Here is a 17,041-nt window from a genome sequence, read left to right on the forward strand (position 1 = left end):
CGGTTACTTTTCTAATAGGTGCTCCATCTTTGGGTTGATGAATGAGAAGCCAGCAAACGCCGACTGATCCATGGAGTCGATGAAGTTCTTGTCGCTGTAGGAGAGACGAGGTTTCTCGCTGAGGAACTCGTGGTCAAAGTTGCTGCAATCATTGGGCGCTTTCTGTAATCAACCACAAACATGACTCAGCAGGTGTAATGACACGGTGACATTACGGTTACGTGTACAATGAAACGATAAAAGACACGCACCACTTTAGGTTTGAAGGGAGGCTCCACCTCTCTTCTCTCCAGAGCCTGCCAGTTTATGACCGCGAAGAAGGGGTGCAAACGAATGTTACCCACAACCCCTAGCCTGCGAGTGGGATCTCTCTCAAACATCTGCAGGAAAACATGGGAAAATTTGTAAAATTCAAATAATCAAATAATCATGATTGAGATAAATTAATATTCATTAATATGACATAAAATAAACATTGCTGAAACAGTAAGAATCTAAACGAGCGTCTTATTAATATGGAGTTCATGGATTGGAGTGATTTCTGTGCATTTTAACAGTGGCGCAACAGCAGGGATCCTCAAGCCCTGGTCCGTGGACCGGTACCAGTCCATAGATAATTTACTAATTTACTTAATTCAGAGAGAATCCACTCACTATTGACTTTCTTCCTTTAAAGATAATCTGTCAATATTTAGAAATAATGTCATTGAGACTAAAATACTAACAGAAGTCTAAAAATGTTTTATTTTGAAAATGTAATGATCCTTAATGTAAATCAACAAGTGGTCAGCAGTAACGGTCGGTACCAGCCGACCGGTCCTTGGTACAAAACAGGTTGTGGACCGCTGGCTTATAAAACGTATTAAGAGTTCTTCTTTTTAAAGTGAAGCTCTTGTCATATGATTCAGTTTAAAAAATGTTAAAACTGGTTTGTCAGGAGTAGAGCTACAGACCCTCTCCAACAAGTCCTTGGCTTCTTTGTTGATCCAGCGGGGGTAGTGAGGAGTGTCCATGCGGATGGACTCAAACAGCTCGTCCTCATCATCTCCGTGGAACGGCGACTGTCCGACCAGCATCTCGTACAGCAGCACGCCGAACGACCACCAGTCGACTGAGAAGGAGTATTTCTGTCCCAGCAGGATCTGACGTTTACACAGAAACGAAGCGTTAGAGACTCGGACACGAGAGGGTTTCAGACAAGTGGAGCCTCGGTGGACGGTTCTCCGTGGGCCGTACCTCTGGAGCGATGTAGTCCGGAGTGCCACAGAAGGTCGTGGCACGATTCTCTCCCAACACGTTCTCCTTGCACATGCCGAAGTCTGCGATCTTTATGTGTCCCTCGTGATCCAGCATCACGTTGTCCAACTTAAGGTCTCTGAAAACAAATAAAAAGTTTGGAAAGTGTATTTAAAAAAGCTCTTATGAATTAACTTATTTATACCCAAACCTGTAACCAATTCACCAGAACTCAGTAACACCCTAAAATGCCTTTGAGAGTATTAGAGGCATTTAATTTATTTCTTAATAAGAGTTCATGTTTAACAAGTAAAAGTTCAAAAGTTCAAATACAATAAAACTTCAGATTGTAGTTTTACTGGTATTTGTCTGACGTGTACACCAAGTACTCTGGAAATGCCGTTTGTTCAAAAATACACCAAATTACTTTTTAAAATTTAAAACATGGATTGAATGACTTGGGATTAAACAACCAGGGAACGCCGTGAATGAAACGCAGCTTCACTACAGCACCAAAGAAAAGGCATCAAAGAGGAAACGCATTATCAGGACTTTAATTCAAGGCCAGCCTGCACGATCACTTCCTGTGGTTGTTTTTGTTTCACTTGGTTAAAATTGACAACAGAAATCCACAAACACTTATTGGTTGAAATATTTCCAAAAAAAAAAAAATATATATATATATATGTATATATATATATATGTATATATATATATATATTCACTACATATAGATAAGTAGTGGCTGAAAAACAAAGGTTTTGCTAATTTTAATAACAATCACCAAATACTATTATTTAATTTCTCTACAATGTGCAATACCAGTCAGTTAATTTCTAGGTGCTTTTTGTTTGTTTTTTGTTTTTTTCTTTTTACCTTTGACCGTAAACTGTAATTACATTTTCATTTACTTTTCTGCAGAACGTTCAAAGGTCAGGTTCTTGAGAAGTTTCCACTCACAGCTACGTACCAGGTGTCAACAAAGGTGTCAAAATGTGTGGGGCTGTGAAACCAAGAATGTTCAGGAAACGGACAGATTTTTGGTGATCGTTCGTACGTATCGTTCAGGGCGTCAGAGTTAACACTGTTTGTCCAGTAATGTAGGGATTATTGTTGCTCTGACCTGTAGATGATGCCTTTGGAGTGTAGAAACTGGAGACCACAAATGATCTCGGACGAGTAGAAGCTGTGAAGACAGAAGCAGAGGCTCACATTAACACTGTATCAACTCCATCCTCACCTCGTCTGTAGTCGTCTCGGCTACAGCTACACGTTAGCTCAGCTGCTGCTGCTGCTGCTGCTGCTGCGGGTTCATGTCGGTGTAGTGCTGAATTATTGAGAGGGACATTTGTATGTAGTAGAAAACAACACTTTCATAAGGTGAAAGCTGAGAGCTGCTGAAAGACTAGACCGTGTCCTGTCATCGGTCTCCAGTGATACCAGGAGACAAACGTCTGCACTGACTTACTTAACTGGTTACTGGTCTCTGTAAATGACTTAAATTTTTTAACTCTCTACTCAGTAGGTCTTACCAGCATCACTCTGGAAAAAAAAAAGATTACAAGGTTTCAGTATCGATTGTCTGTCAGGAAAAGCTCTCAGGGCAACGGGTCGTCTGTGTTGACCAGGACGTCACCACTGACTCTGCAGTTTAGGAAAATATTACATAACACAGTCCAGGAGATTCCACTGTGACAAAGCCTGCAGCACATTAATGTATCAACACAGAGCAGAGGAGAGGAGAGGAGAGGAGAGGGGGGAGCATCTCTCTCTCTCTCTCTCTCTCTCTCTCTCTCTCTCTCTCTCTGTCTCTGTCTGTCAGGGTGAGTTAATTCATCCATCCAGGCTGAATGCGAGTCATTGAGTGAGAAGAGTTTCGGAGGATGCCAGCACACGATCCGGCGTCTGTGTTTACCAAGTAAAAATAACCCCCGTCGTCCCACGGTGAAGGAGGCGGCCACTAGTCTGACCGCAGCACATGTCAACGTCCACCTCACCAGTGATTAAAGCAGTGGTTGAAAACTCCAGTGAACTTTGTTTTGTTTTTTTTAACCATAATTCCTACAAAACGTCCACTTTCATTGAACAAAGGTGATGGAGTTACAAATCAGTTCAACGTCCCCGCGGTGGATGGAAATATTAAAATCTGAATTTATTTGCCTCACTGTGCCCCCTTTCCTTCTACAGTAGTTACGGTGGATGGAATTTATTTGCCTCGCTGTGCCCCCTTTCCTTCTACAGTAGTTCCACGCCCCCTACTTTGGGAACCACCGGCTTGAACAATTTGGTTTACAATAAAAACAGCAGAGCCTGAGTCTGTAACAGACATCACTTTGTGACGTTTACAGCTTTATGTGGCCCTAAAGCCTAACGATGTCGTAATCACTCATTTTACTGCTTCAGTCAAATGTGACTGACCTTATTATCAATTCCTGCCCTTTAACACTGAATTATTTTCCAAATATTTTCATTTTCTGTGAACCAAGTATGTGTTCTTTTGGAAGGCATACTTGCAGGAAACTAAAATAAACAAAACAGAAAAAATAAGAATCCTTTCTGTACGACAGACAGTATTTGTTTTGGTGTTGCTGTTTTTTTATTTTCCTCTAAACGCGCATAACCATTTTTGGCCTGAAAGAGTCAGAAGGACCATTTAGAATTTTTTAAATACAATTCAAGTGAAACTTAAAATATAATTTCAAAATGAAACTTCAAGTGAACCTTTGTGTGGGATACGTCGAAAAATATCTGGGGAAATGTATGACGGTGGACGGACGAGGCTGGTGCATCTGCTGACAGAGAGTTCACTAAGAGCTGCTCAGTCCTTACAAGGCCAGCTGGTTAGTGAGCAGCAGCTAATGGATGCCATCCCAGCAGTACATAATGTAAAAGGAAAAAAAGAACGGCAGAGAGACAAAGGGATGAACAGAGAGAGAGAGAGAGAGAGTAAACATAGGGTGCTCTTTACGAGTCTCTGGTTTCTATCAGTTCATCAAATCTGTACGTGCAGGTCTCGGAGAGCAGAGATACAACCACGCCAGTGTTGAACAACGGTCACAGGTTTTCAGTGTCATTGTGTGTGTGTGTGTGTGTGTGTGTGTGTTTATGTCTGTAGGATTGGCTCACGTGGTTCTGCAGAGATCAAAGCGTCCCTTCTCCTGAATATGAAACATCAAGTCTCCTCCGTTCAGGTATTCCATCACAAAGAACAGATGCTCCTGTAAAAAAAAAAAAAAAGATAATTTCCTTCAGTATCAAAGGTTTTAACAGACACATCAAATGACACACACAGAGACGGAGACCGCCGTACCTTGCTCTGAAAGGTGGAGTAAAGGTGCGTGAGGAAAGGGTTCTCCCAGGCCAGAGCCAGGACTCTCTTCTCCACCATAGTGCACTCCACGTCGTCATCCATCAACACCACGTCTTTCTTCAGGGCCTTCACGGCAAAGTACTCACCGCGACCCTTCAGCTCTGCGAGGAGTACCTGAGGGAGTGAGAACGTGTCATGTCACGTCAGGTCACGTCTGTGTGTGTTTGTGTCTAATTACTGCCTTCACATTTGGGATTTCTGATGCTAAAAATGAAACTCTGGATTCCCCGTGTGGGCCGCGGTCTGTTTTGGTGGCAGTAGCTCACAGTTGGATCACACGCCTCCGCCTACACTCCTGTCACGGTGACGACAGCTGTGCTGTTGTTTTAGATATATTGATATTGGAGTGTTCAGTGTTTACAACCCAGGGTATGTAAACAAAGTAAGAGGAACGAACCAAGCGTAAGGATGTTTACGTTCAACATCAGAGGAACGACGTCATTAACATGACATCCGATCAACTCACACAGTATATTTTTTAATATAAATAAGCTGTTTTTTTTTATATATATGAGAGTGAGCATGGAGTAAGTGGTTCAGCTTTAGTGTATGCTTCAGAGAGCAGTGATTCCCAATCACGGTGCTGCGGCACCGTAGTTTGCCGTGAGAGATCATCAGGTGTGTCTTTGAAAATTATCCAATTTAAGTTGATTGGTCCAAAGACTATTATTTATTTACTGCAACTAAATTATCTCTGTTTGTTAATGCAACAGTGCAGACGGAACCATTTCATACTCTTCCACTAGGTGGCAGCAGATGGCTATAATTGACAGTGTGTGTGTCTTTCTTCAATTCCTGGGAGTATATATCAAGGTTGTGTTTAGCTAAACAGGCTGTGGCGTTTTAATATTCCTGATGTTGTGCAGGTAAACGGTGAGGGTTTGTCATGTTTGTCAAATTTTCTAGTTAAAGTTTTGGCTTCAACGACAGGCTATCATACCTTGCCAAAGCTGCCTTTTCCTAGGACCTTGTGGAAGATAAAGTTGTCCACGTTGATGCGCGTCAGATGGGTAAGACGAGACTGAGGCCTCGGACTGGACCCCTCCCACAGCCGACCATAGGCGGGTCCCTCTAAAAGTTAGCATTAAAAAAAAAAAATGCACCTTTGTGTTTTATTTCTTGAACTATTTTACTCTTTTGCATTTTTAAAATTATACACAGCAAATTAAACGTGAGCTGATTTACACAGAAATACTTACTGACCATTGATTTCCAGACCAGCAAGTTTGTTCACTTCATCATAGATTCCAATGTCAGACAGATTTGGCATAGCAGGATCAGAGCGGCGGGTGGACGATTTCTGGGATGAAACGAAAAAAAAAAACACTCAATAAAAATCATCACCAAAATCTACATGGATATTTCACTTCAGCATGATTGTGTGAGACGCCTTTTATTTCAGCTGGGTTTAAAGATGCGATTAAAAATTAAAGCTCCCTAAACACGCCGCGACGGGAGGCTCAGGTTACCGTCAGGTTAGGGCGGTAATTGTAGGTGTCACTGACTGGCAGTTATTACAGTAACTGTATTCATTTAAGGTGATTAAAATGTCTCAAGCATGAACTGTTCTGTTAGTGTTCAGTTAATCATTCTTACTGGACAAAGATCATTATTCACTTCTTCTAATGTGTGGTATTTCAATGATTTTGTGAAACAAAGAAAACAAAACAAGGGCAATTTGAAACAAATTGTAGTTTTGAGGCATCTTTTAGCAGATTTTACTTTGGTTTATGTCTTCTTTCTCAGATATAATTTATGCACTGCACTTAAGTACATTAAATACTACATTCTGTAGACAGTGAACTGCACTGATTTATAAACAAATGAACAAACAGAACAAAGTGGGTCACTGAAACTCTTTTGTATGTTTGCCAATTTTTTTTGTAACTTTTCTGGAGAGAGGATCCAGATGAGACGTACGGCGTCGACTCTCTGTGACTCACCTGACTGACTTGTGTCAGCGCTTCAGCCAGAAGCTTCTGGTTGATTCCACAAAGGTTGGCAACTTTATCCTGACACTTGTGATGAACATTCATGGCACAGTCTACACAAACGATAAGAAATAAAATAAATAAATAAATAAATGTGGATTAAAAACAAAATAAAAAAGACAGTGGTTTAATGTGTACAGCTGTACCTTCACACTTCAGGCCCTGTTTGACGATGCCCCACAGCAGACTTCCACAGTGGTCACAGAAGGTGGGACTCATGTAGTTGTGGATCTTAAAACGGTGCGGCATGTCAATCTTAAAACGTTCCTTCTGGAACTGCGGGAACAAAGAGTCGTCGTCGTCATCTTCGTGCACGAGGGGGAAATAACCGCACACGTTTGGTCTGTGCTGCCTCACAGCTCGTCTGTACCTCATCTTTTTAACCACCACCGCTTCCCTTCCTGTGTCAGTACTGACCAAAGTGACCAGGCTGCTGGACACAAAGTTAGTGGTTTTCCCAGCAGGCCTGTCCCCACTCTGTATTTAAATGGCTCTTTCTGGTGGGGGGTGTGGGGAGTGTGTGAGCGCATGATCACTCCACTGTCACCATTATCTGGGTCATTTAGTTTTTGATGTCTTCATTGATCATCGGTGGGAACAGATTTAGAACCCAGCTCAAAGTCAGACACGGGAACACACGTAGGACCAGTCACATTAATCATTGTGTGTTTGAGACTGTTTAAAAAAAAAAAAAAACATACTTTGCAACAGAGTGAACTGCAGTGAGAACTGCCCACACTACAGTGCCATATGGAGATGGCTCACAGTACACGGCGTACTGCGGAAAAGTGCGTTACGTACCATAGTATCCCTGCTGTTGGCAGCCGTGCCGGTGCATCTGCCAATAATTTTGTCTATGCATTTCTTGTGGATGGCTGCATTGCATTCTGGTTAGTAAAAAAAAAAAACATGATTAGACAGACATGATACATGTACTGCGCTGATACTTCAAGTACTGCAAAGGGATTTTTTATTTTACAGGACACTTACGTCTGCATTTATAGCCCTGCTTGTTGAGGCCCCTGTGGGGGAGAGAAGGAGGGACACAAATCACTCTTTGATCATGCAAACTGATAATGAACACACGGTTGACATTCCAGCGGATGATTTGTAAACCACGGTTCCTTCCTAGTGAGTGGATGTTCTTTTCAGGAAAGACAAACATTTTCATAGTCAGATAATAACATTTTTTTTCTTCTTTTCTTCAGGTTCATGAAGTAAGCTCGCTGCCAAAAAAAACTAGATGTGTGGTTTCAGTCGTGCAAAACTCGTGCTGCCTGTAGATTTTGTTTATACGGTGCTGAAGGCAGAGTCACTGACCAGACAAAATCCCTGCACACAGAGCAGAACGTCGGCTGTCTGAAGAACGTGGCAATGAACTCATGGTTCTTGATGAAGTGGATCTTGGCCTGTTTGATGGCTCCTCGTCTGCGGTTCAGAGTCGGGCCCTCCTCGTCTTTCGGCTCCTGCTTTCTCTCTGGCAGAGACACAGAGACAGAGACACAGACCATTCATCCCCACAGTACTTCAGGAGAGAAGGCACAGAAGGTAACGTTAAATATAATATATAAGTATTATGTGTTTGAATCCCTGGTGTGTGAATATTTGTCAAATACAGGACGGAGGAAGCACAGTTGAGCTGCAGCGCCTGTGAATGAACGGGGTGGAGGTGGTGATGAGAATGAGAGGAATGAAAACTACTCATAATAAATCAGACAAACTGGTTGTGGAGCTGAAGTTGAAAGGTGTATTGACAATGGATCGTATTAACCCTTCAGTTACCAGACTCCACCGTGTCTATTTAACTCTGTTTTTCTCTGGTTTCAAATTTATTTTTATCATTTTTTCCTATTTTGTTGATTCTATTTGAATTACACCATTGTCTCTCGCTGTTGCGTGCATGATTCGTTCGACACAAATAAATCTGCATTTATAATAGCATTAGCACTAGTTAGCTTCATAAACATATTACTGCATTCGTTGCATTTTAGACATATTTAACCAACCAACCACTCAGTGAAAGTCAACAACCACATTCATAAACTCCAAGGAGGAAATACTTCAGATATGAATCATAAATATCTGACGTTAACGTGTTTCGATCAAGCTGCTTCTTTAATTACTTAAATAAGCAGGAAGTAAATGAGATTATTTTTTTAAAAACTGCTCCTCCATTCCACGCAGTTGCTGCCACTAACTGGCAGCGTCAGTGTTTACAGCATGAGAACGTTGCTGGTTTGAATCCTGGCCCTGGCAGCCCTGTCTCGTTACTGGGGCATTTTAGAGATGAGTAAAACAGGGAGAGGAAATTCCCCCCAAAAGATTTAAAGAAGAACTGAAAGAAGGTCCTGACAAAGATCAGTGCAGTCACTGAACTTTGATTCCTTCATATAAATCTGGTAACTTTGGTGCACATACCGTAATATCCTGATAAAACGTTAACTGTTGTCATTTTTCATGCATTCAAACGTACACGTTGGCCTCAGATGATGCTGAGGTTTCATCGGAACAGTTTTTCTTTAATTATTCTTTTACAGAATTTACAGGTTACAATAATTAGTCTTCAAATCCCAGTGGAACTGAAGCTGCACTCCCCCACTCCCTGGAGCCGTTTCATTCTTTGTAGAGTTTTACACAGATGTCGTCTGCCGTTGTCACAGCTGAATTACTGCCCATGAGTTTTAGCACTGCATTAACATTTTCACCACACTGACCTGTAAATAAACGTTTTTAGCTGCAGTATAATGTACTCCCATATCCCTGTAGCACTTCTTCATTTACCTGTGTCCACCCCCTCCAGAAAATACTGCACAGCCATCATCACCTTCCCAGAAGGATGCAGATCCACCTGAACACGAAGTTTAACACAGGGTTATTCACCACCAAGCCCACTGCAAAAATACATCACACTGTAAAAAAAACAAAAAACAGAGGAAGACGTGTCATACAATACCCAGAATTCCGCACGGCCGTTGGCTTTCTTGCAGCGTTCGGCCAGAACAGAGACGCCGACGGAGACCTCGGCCAAAGGCTCCTCTGCCGTCTTCATCAGCAGAACCTCAAGTACCCGACCCTCATAGATGTGTGCGTCAAAACTGGCCTTCCAGGCTGGGTACATGGTGGGTTTCCGCTGGACCAGTGTCTTACCTCGCTCTGAGAGAGAGAGACAGAGAGAGAGAGAAAAAGAGAGAGGGAGGAAGTGTTTATATTGCCGCAGGCTCGTCTTTACACAGGACAGAATGTCACACATGTGTGTTTTACCAGTCGTCAAGGCCTCCTTCATCTTGATCGCACAGAAAGGAGCATCGTCCGACGGAGGCAGGATGCCCAAGTCGTACGAGTTGAAGGTGATCCTCAAAAAAGGAGCCATGGTGACAAGTACCAGGGGTCACCTGCTGTCACAACCAGAAACAGCCAGCGTGTTTTTTTTTAAATCATCTTACACAATGGAAAAGACATCAATTTAGACCTCTTTTTGAGTTTTAAGGAAGTTGAAACAGGAAGTTGACAGAGGATAGATGACGTTGTTTTCCTATTAGACAACTCTAGCTCTCGACTTCATGTAATATCCACACACACAGGCCCCGCTTCTTAGTTTCCTTTCCTCAAAGTCAGACCTAACTTGCCCACAGATACCACACATTTGCTGAAGACAAGAGCTGGAGGTGGGAAATGAGAACATTAACTCAAAAAAAAAATGTTCACTGAAGTCATAAATCAGGTGTGAAGTAGCTTCATTTTCTCAAGGACTTCCATAAATACTTTACACAACAGGCAGAGTCGCCCGCTGGTAGCTCGGCGCTACGTTTGCCCTACTTTCTGTGACTCACTTGTGGCCCTAAAAAGACTCTCTTCTCCTTATAAAAGTTCGCTGACATTGACTTGACAATTGCAAACACACATAAGATTGTTACAGCTGACCTGTCGCACGAACCCATGAAGAAAACCAGCTGTTTAAACAGTAAGGAATAATGTTTATGTTCTGACTTGAAGTAACGTGCACACACTCCTGACGCTCGTAGTTTTTGTCATGTGTTCAAACATATATGATGACAAACAGCATGTACTAAGTACAGCTGCTCACACCTTACATCAGAATGCATTTCCACATGAATGTCTCGAAACGTTAGTTCTCACATTGTGGCTTAACATGTGATTAACACCCGTTGGTATTAGCAATAATCCTTCTGTTTGGAGGGTTTTTATGTGTGTTGTGTGTGTTAGAAAGGAAAGAACAGAACGAATCAATGGGCTAAATAATCATAACAGTAGTAATAACACTGTGGCAAGTACAAAATATTATCCACTTAATGGAAAATGGAGTTTTGTTGAGGATGTCAGCTGACTTCCATAACAATAGTTAAATGCAACCGTGCAAAAATGCTACCAGGTTAGCATTCTTACATAAATTTTCTTTATACATATTACATCAACTGACCCACTCACATCGCACACAATACATGCATGAACGTTAACAGACACACGTTGGCCAGAAATGTAGTGTTATTAGAGTTCATAAGCTGCAAAAATAAATGCAAAAAAGAATTGATGTCCATCATCAGTTTATAAAAAAAAACTTTGTCATGCTTCCTCTGTCTTGTGCTTCCAAAGTGTAGCGGTTATCACGCCTGCCTTACACACAGAAGGTCCTGGGTTAGAGACCCAGAGGAACCACGTACTTGGTCCCTCCGGGAACACCATTTTTCTGTGCGATGCTGTACGATGACAAATTAATTCAGATTTCTGTTCTTGAAATAGCCAGTTACATATTTCGAAGAAGACTGTTTTTTTTCTTTGGGGGAGGAAGGGGTGAATGGACATTCTTAAAAATTCATGTGAGGGACTGTAACAGTTTGGTCAATATAAATGACAATCTGTGATATCTTTTCATAACTGTCATAACTGTTAATGCGACCTTACAAGCTACCTACTGGTTTTATACACACATGACAAAGTGTTTGTTTTGATTGTGCCACAGGCAGAAAACCACTGCATTTACTACAGCAACAAACTGCCACATACTGTACTGTATATAGTGACGCCCAAGCATGTCACGAACTGCCAGGAACAGATCAGCCACACCTAAATTACTACAAATCTCCTCTAGTTCCCCAATAAAACAAAAATATAACATTCAACCACAACATAAAAAATGCTAATTTAATGACCTGGGCGACTTCTACTTCTCTGGTCGCCTCACTGTTACTCTGGTGTTTCTCGCTGTTGGACGACAGAAGCAGCTGCAACAGAGGAGGTGTTGTTCTGCACCTCGAAGAAAGAGCGAGTCCTAACAGGTCACAGATTCAAACACAAGCATGTGGAGTTGTACTGTAGCCCTACCTTCTTTTTTTTTTTAGCAGTTTCATACTACGCTCACAGAAGCTAGGTACGTACAACAACGTGATCGACGAGGAAATACACGGTTTATTCAGGACACCAGATCGGAGCACGTTTCGTGAGAATCATCTTCACACACCCACTGCTGCAGCTCTGAGCTGGGATTCCAGATTTAGGAGATGATCAATAACAAACACGCTGTGTGGTTATGAGGACAGCAGTGATTGATTTTCTAGCAAACTCTGTTCAGGAGCTTTTTTTTTTTTTTTTAATTGGCTGCTTGGTTAAAGTCAGAAGTTGAATCCCCTCTGACCATTTTGTGAGAAACGTTCTACAACATTCTCTCTTCAGACCTGGTGTTAAATCTCTGGTTCAAGTTCATTTGGTGCAGCAGTAAAATGCGATCATCAAATCAATGCAACCACATTGTTACGCAGAAATAAAAACACACAATCTGAGCTCATCACTCTCTATACTATTTGGCATCAAAGACTTATTTGTTCTCATACTACCACAACGTTTCAGACCACCGATGCATTCAGTCACACTTTTTCATCAGTGACGTGTTTCATGTCACAGCAGCCGAAGTGATGCTGTGATTCACTCTGAGGTGTTTCTCCTGTCAGTTAAACAGCCTTGCAAACACAGACACGCATGCAGTCGTGAAAGGACCATGATACCAAAACGCTTTGAATGGTCGACAATGGTATGATGTGAATGGTTGTTTGTTTCTAAAGTGCAAACCGTACAGGATGTACCCCACCCTCACGTACTGCTCTACTTGCCTCCAGCCCCCCTCGCCCCCGTCATCCTAAAAAGGTAAAGTAGTAAGAGATGAACAAATTGATATATATTTAATCCTGCAACCTCTGATTGAGAGATTATTTTTCCTAATATCTAACTGAACAAGTGAGTGCAGGAAGAACACCAATCACCAGAAAGGTCTGTGCTCTAAGCTCCACCTACTTTTTTTTTTTTTTACCACATACCAGAAGACAGATTTGCAGAATAGTCATGACTCTTTGATGGCTGCAAAAAAAAAACCCACGCTGTCATTAAACAAGAACCTATAGACCCTACAAAAAAGGTTCATAAACACAATTATTTATGCTTTTAATTTAGTAAAAGAAATGATAGCTCAACATAACTGTTATTAAATGTTCTGCATCTGTGATTCAACCAGGTCATATTAGCGTAATGCAAGGAGAGTTCTGTACAAACTGCAGTATCCCTTGCGAGATAGATAGTAAAATATATAATACCAAACAATATATTACAAGTATAAAAACTGGACACGACAATCAGTTTTATTTGGTTTTTATAGTGACAGAACAGTATCAGAACTCTAGCTAGGTACGTTGGGCCAACCTAACAATCCAAGGTCATGACCTTGCCAATGTTCATGTTTGATCTGCTGTTGGACCCCCCACCCCCAACTGTCAATCACACCTGCTGTCCACTCAGAATCACCTTTGACCTCTGAATGCTGAAGAGGAACTTCAACTGCAAAACTGTGACCAACACCATTCATTCATTTGAACGTTCTTTAACTGTAAGTAAAGTCTCATTTTCAGGGATGTCCTGGCCAAGAACCAACAACAACAACAACTAAGAATTCCACTTTTAGGACTAAATGTTTACAGTAAAAAAAAAAAATGATGTAAGCAGTCATTTATATCTGCACAAATTCATTCGCAGTAAACTTTTGAAAACCAAATGGAGCAATTCAAGTATTTGTATTTCACATCCAAACGGTAACCAATTAAGCAAAAATAGATGTTTAAATTCTAATAATTACTTAATTTTTTTTAAAGTAAACTTTACATTTCCTGTTATTCACAAAACCCCCTGATGTTGCTACTCTCTTGTCATTCAATTACGCGGGAGCTTTCGTCTTCTTCTTCTTCTTGTACATTATTGTGTCAACCTAATGTATATTTGTCTTCCCGTCTGTCAAGTGTTAAGTGGTTGACTGTCATTCGGCTAAACAACAGACGTCAACGACGTGTCGCTCTGAATCCACTCAACAACCAGGCTGTACATAACAGAAATCAAGCAACAACTGACGAACCGAGTCCATGTACTCTGACCCATGTCTAGACCTGCCCAGTGCCCCGCATTCCTTTTCCGCCTACTCCTCAACCGGACTCCGTGCTACAACGTATTTTGTGACCCGTGTGATTGTATAACCTCACCAGGAATTCCACAACGACACCACGGTCACGGCAGTCGCTTTCAAAGCCGGTCGAAGCTGTGCTGTCCGATATCGTAACGGGTTTGTTTGTTTGTTTGTTTGTTTTATCAGCGGTGTTTTACAAAAGTTTGTCTCTTCATTGAGTATAAAACCACAACAGCTCGGCGGCGATGACAGTTACTGCTCTGTCAGTATGTTTCGTGAACACTACGGTTACTGTTCTACCGCACTGTGCTGTGGAAATATGTTGCTAACTTTAGCGCCAATTGTTACAGAAGAAGAAGAAGGAGAAGAAGCAGAAGAAGGAGAAGAAGAAGAAGAAATAACAGTTCTCTCTCAGTGAGAAGAAGTGGATGAAGAATTTTAAAAAACAGACAACTTTAAACGTATCCTCTTTAAACTTTTTGCAAACCTTAGTGGAAAAACTTGCAGAAAAAAAGAACAACGATAAGCAGCCTCACCTCAGTGCTGTTCTTTCTCACCGCAGCAACACGATGGAAAGTTGTTCTTTTAGCTCCTCTCGTTTTTTTTTTTCTCTCTCAGTGATTCCTTCGTTTGAGGAAGTGAGACACTAGCTCCGCCACTCTGAGAGAACCTCTCTCTCTCTCTTTCTCTCTCTCACTCTCTCTCTCTCTCACTCCCTCTCTCACTCCCTCTCTCTGTGTGTGTGACGCCTACCTGCTGTGGCTTTAGAGAAACAGAGAGAGAGTCTTTTAAATAAAAGTTTCGTCTGTTATTACGACTATTTTTTTTTTACCACAACTCACCACGCATCGCGCACACACACTTTCCTTAAACCGCCCTGTTTAAATGTCTTACATTACATCTGAGCGCTTCACTGAACACCAATATAATAAAAGGTACATACCGCAATAATTTAAATTTATTCTTTTTAATCAACCCTTACGTCAATAAAACCCTGAAATTCTCGGATCACGAGTCCAGCCCTGACGGGAGATATGGTTCAGAGTTAGGGCGCGGACCAGGTGGTGCAACACGTCTTCTGGTCTGTGGTTACATCTTAACATCTTAACTGCTCTGCTGGTTTCCTGTTAAATATCTCAGCCAGTGTATAAAGTTAAACAACCGTAAATTGTTTTCTGAAATCTTAATATATATATATGTATATTAATATTTACATTTATATATATACAAATAAATAATATTTATATATTTTTTATATATATAAATAAATAATATTTTTGAGTAATATTTTTTAATATTAGTGAAAAGAGTGAGAAGTAGATATTTGACAGTAGAAATAGCCGGACCATCCAATAGGAGTTGATCAAAGGTGAAAACATGTTACTCTTCTTTATTAAGTTTTTTTTTTTTTAATTATGTTTGTGGGTAGAACCCAAAAAAACTTGTCCCCCATAGTTAGCACCAAAGGCTGATGTTTTGGGCTGTGGTCAGTACTCTCATAGGGTTGACAGAACTTTAAGGAAAGAGAAATACAAGATGTAGAAAAACATCCTGTAACGTTGTTTAAGGATCTAAGAAAAACTATTTATCTATGTTGTCTTGTATATTTCTCTGAAATGCCACAAAGACTTTACAGATTTATGCTGTCGATAGTCATCTTTGTTTCTTTTTTTCGCTTCATGTGACGAATCATACTGCAGATCTGCTGATCACCTGAGTTACTGTAGGAGACAGAACTTGTACACCAGGATCTGAGCGGCTGAGACTGCCATAAATGTATTTGAAGGAAAAGTCTGTTGTGTGGGTGATGTTTTTCTTCCCTTTTTTTGTGTGTGGCTGGGGGTGGGTTCATGTGGCTGCTAGGCTGCGGAGGCTGTTTTTGAGGTTTGAGCATTGTTTTGCTGAGGAGGTGGCAACTTTGCTTTCCGACGCCAAGAGGATTGGTTCCTGTTCCAAACTGAGAACAAGCTCTCGAATTAATCCACTGTCTTACTTTGCGTGTCTACACTCACCCCCCACCCCCCTTCCCACATACACACATACACTCACATACACACACACACGTATGTGGATAAATGAGCAATGGTCCATTCTCATCTCGATGACAAACACAAATTACTGGCCAAAGAGCTGTAAATAGAGCAAGATGCAAATGGAATTCTACAGTATGAATCCTGATGACTGAGATTTGATGCAAAACTCTTCTGAAAAAGTTCATGTCGAGTGAAACTGGCCAAGACCAGACAGTCCAGGCACAGGTGTGACACTGTTCTTCCTTTCCTCCAAAAACTGATGGAGCGTTCAGAGCATGACTCATGGTAGACACAGGAAATCTAGGTGTGTGTGTGTGTGTGTGTGTGTCTTAAAGAGTCCATCGCTCAATGACTCATCTGTGACTCCAGCCACTCATTCAAAAAGCAAACAAACCTTCTTCTTCTTCTTTCTTTTTTCTCACACACACACACAGCCATGCCATCGTGACCCACATGTACACACACGTAGAGGGTAAATTTAGCAACACAGATGTCAGACCAAACAGTGGAAACCACTGATGAGTGTTCACAAAGTGATTACATTTTTGGAATTAATCTTTGGGTTTGACGCGTCGCTTGTAAAAGCATCACAAACGAAGGAACTTGAGTGAACGATTTGTTAATGTTATCTCAATGGTTCAAGTAGCAAGGGCTGAGGTTCGAAGTCTTATCAGGAAATCTAAAAAAATCAAAGTGCACCACAGATCATTGGGAAATGTGTCCATAGCACCACCTGCAGGGGGGTTGAAGAATTGTTGTATACTTTTCCCTTGACCTTCAGAATATTAGTTGTTCAATATTTGAATGTTAAAGTGTCGGGAAAGACTGATGAAACCAAAACAAACAGCTGTATCTTGAAGCTCAGACCAGGCTCACATTCAAAACAGCCAGCGCCTCCTACAGTCATTAACGAACACGGTAATGAGATTGGAGAGCACGCCGCAGACGACCACGT

The 17,041-nt window shown here is 41.3% G+C and overlaps 1 protein-coding gene across 3 annotated transcripts; it reads right to left on the reverse strand.

The window, feature by feature from the left end:
- Nucleotides 1–3: 3 nt before the first annotated feature.
- On the reverse strand, nt 4–14,751 carry prkcda (protein kinase C, delta a). 3 transcript variants are annotated; one of them, XM_008319969.3, is made up of 18 exons: nt 14,590–14,751; nt 9,859–9,989; nt 9,551–9,750; nt 9,379–9,445; nt 7,918–8,074; nt 7,588–7,619; nt 7,399–7,484; nt 6,744–6,873; nt 6,550–6,650; nt 5,810–5,906; nt 5,547–5,677; nt 4,547–4,720; nt 4,363–4,454; nt 2,360–2,422; nt 1,237–1,375; nt 954–1,142; nt 252–380; nt 4–162 (listed from the first exon to the last, which is right to left on the reverse strand). In XM_008319969.3, exons 2-18 carry the CDS (start codon nt 9,965–9,967, stop codon nt 4–6), a joined length of 2,055 nt encoding a protein of 684 aa, XP_008318191.1. In that variant the 5' UTR covers nt 9,968–9,989; nt 14,590–14,751. The 3 variants fall into 3 exon arrangements, with proteins under 3 accessions (XP_008318191.1, XP_008318190.1, XP_024916029.1); XM_008319968.3 differs by having other exon boundaries at nt 9,859–9,992; XM_025060261.1 differs by lacking the exon at nt 14,590–14,751 and adding an exon at nt 14,130–14,150 and having other exon boundaries at nt 9,859–9,992.
- Between the last annotated feature and the right edge of the window lie 2,290 nt (nt 14,752–17,041).

Source organism: Cynoglossus semilaevis, chromosome 11 (genome assembly GCF_000523025.1).
Source record: "Cynoglossus semilaevis isolate Cse_v1.0 chromosome 11, Cse_v1.0, whole genome shotgun sequence".
Taxonomy (NCBI): domain Eukaryota; kingdom Metazoa; phylum Chordata; class Actinopteri; order Pleuronectiformes; family Cynoglossidae; genus Cynoglossus; species Cynoglossus semilaevis.

Coding starts and splice junctions, on each gene's coding strand:
- prkcda (XM_008319969.3), bottom strand. CDS start 9,967: ATGGCTCCTTTTTTGAGGATCACCTTCAACTCGTACGACTTGGGCATC. Junction 5,678..5,809: donor TGCTGGTCTGGAAATCAATG/GTCAGTAAGTAT, acceptor GCTAACTTTTAG/AGGGACCCGCCTATGGTCGG. Junction 1,376..2,359: donor TCCAAAGGCATCATCTACAG/GTCAGAGCAACA, acceptor ATTTGTTTTCAG/AGACCTTAAGTTGGACAACG.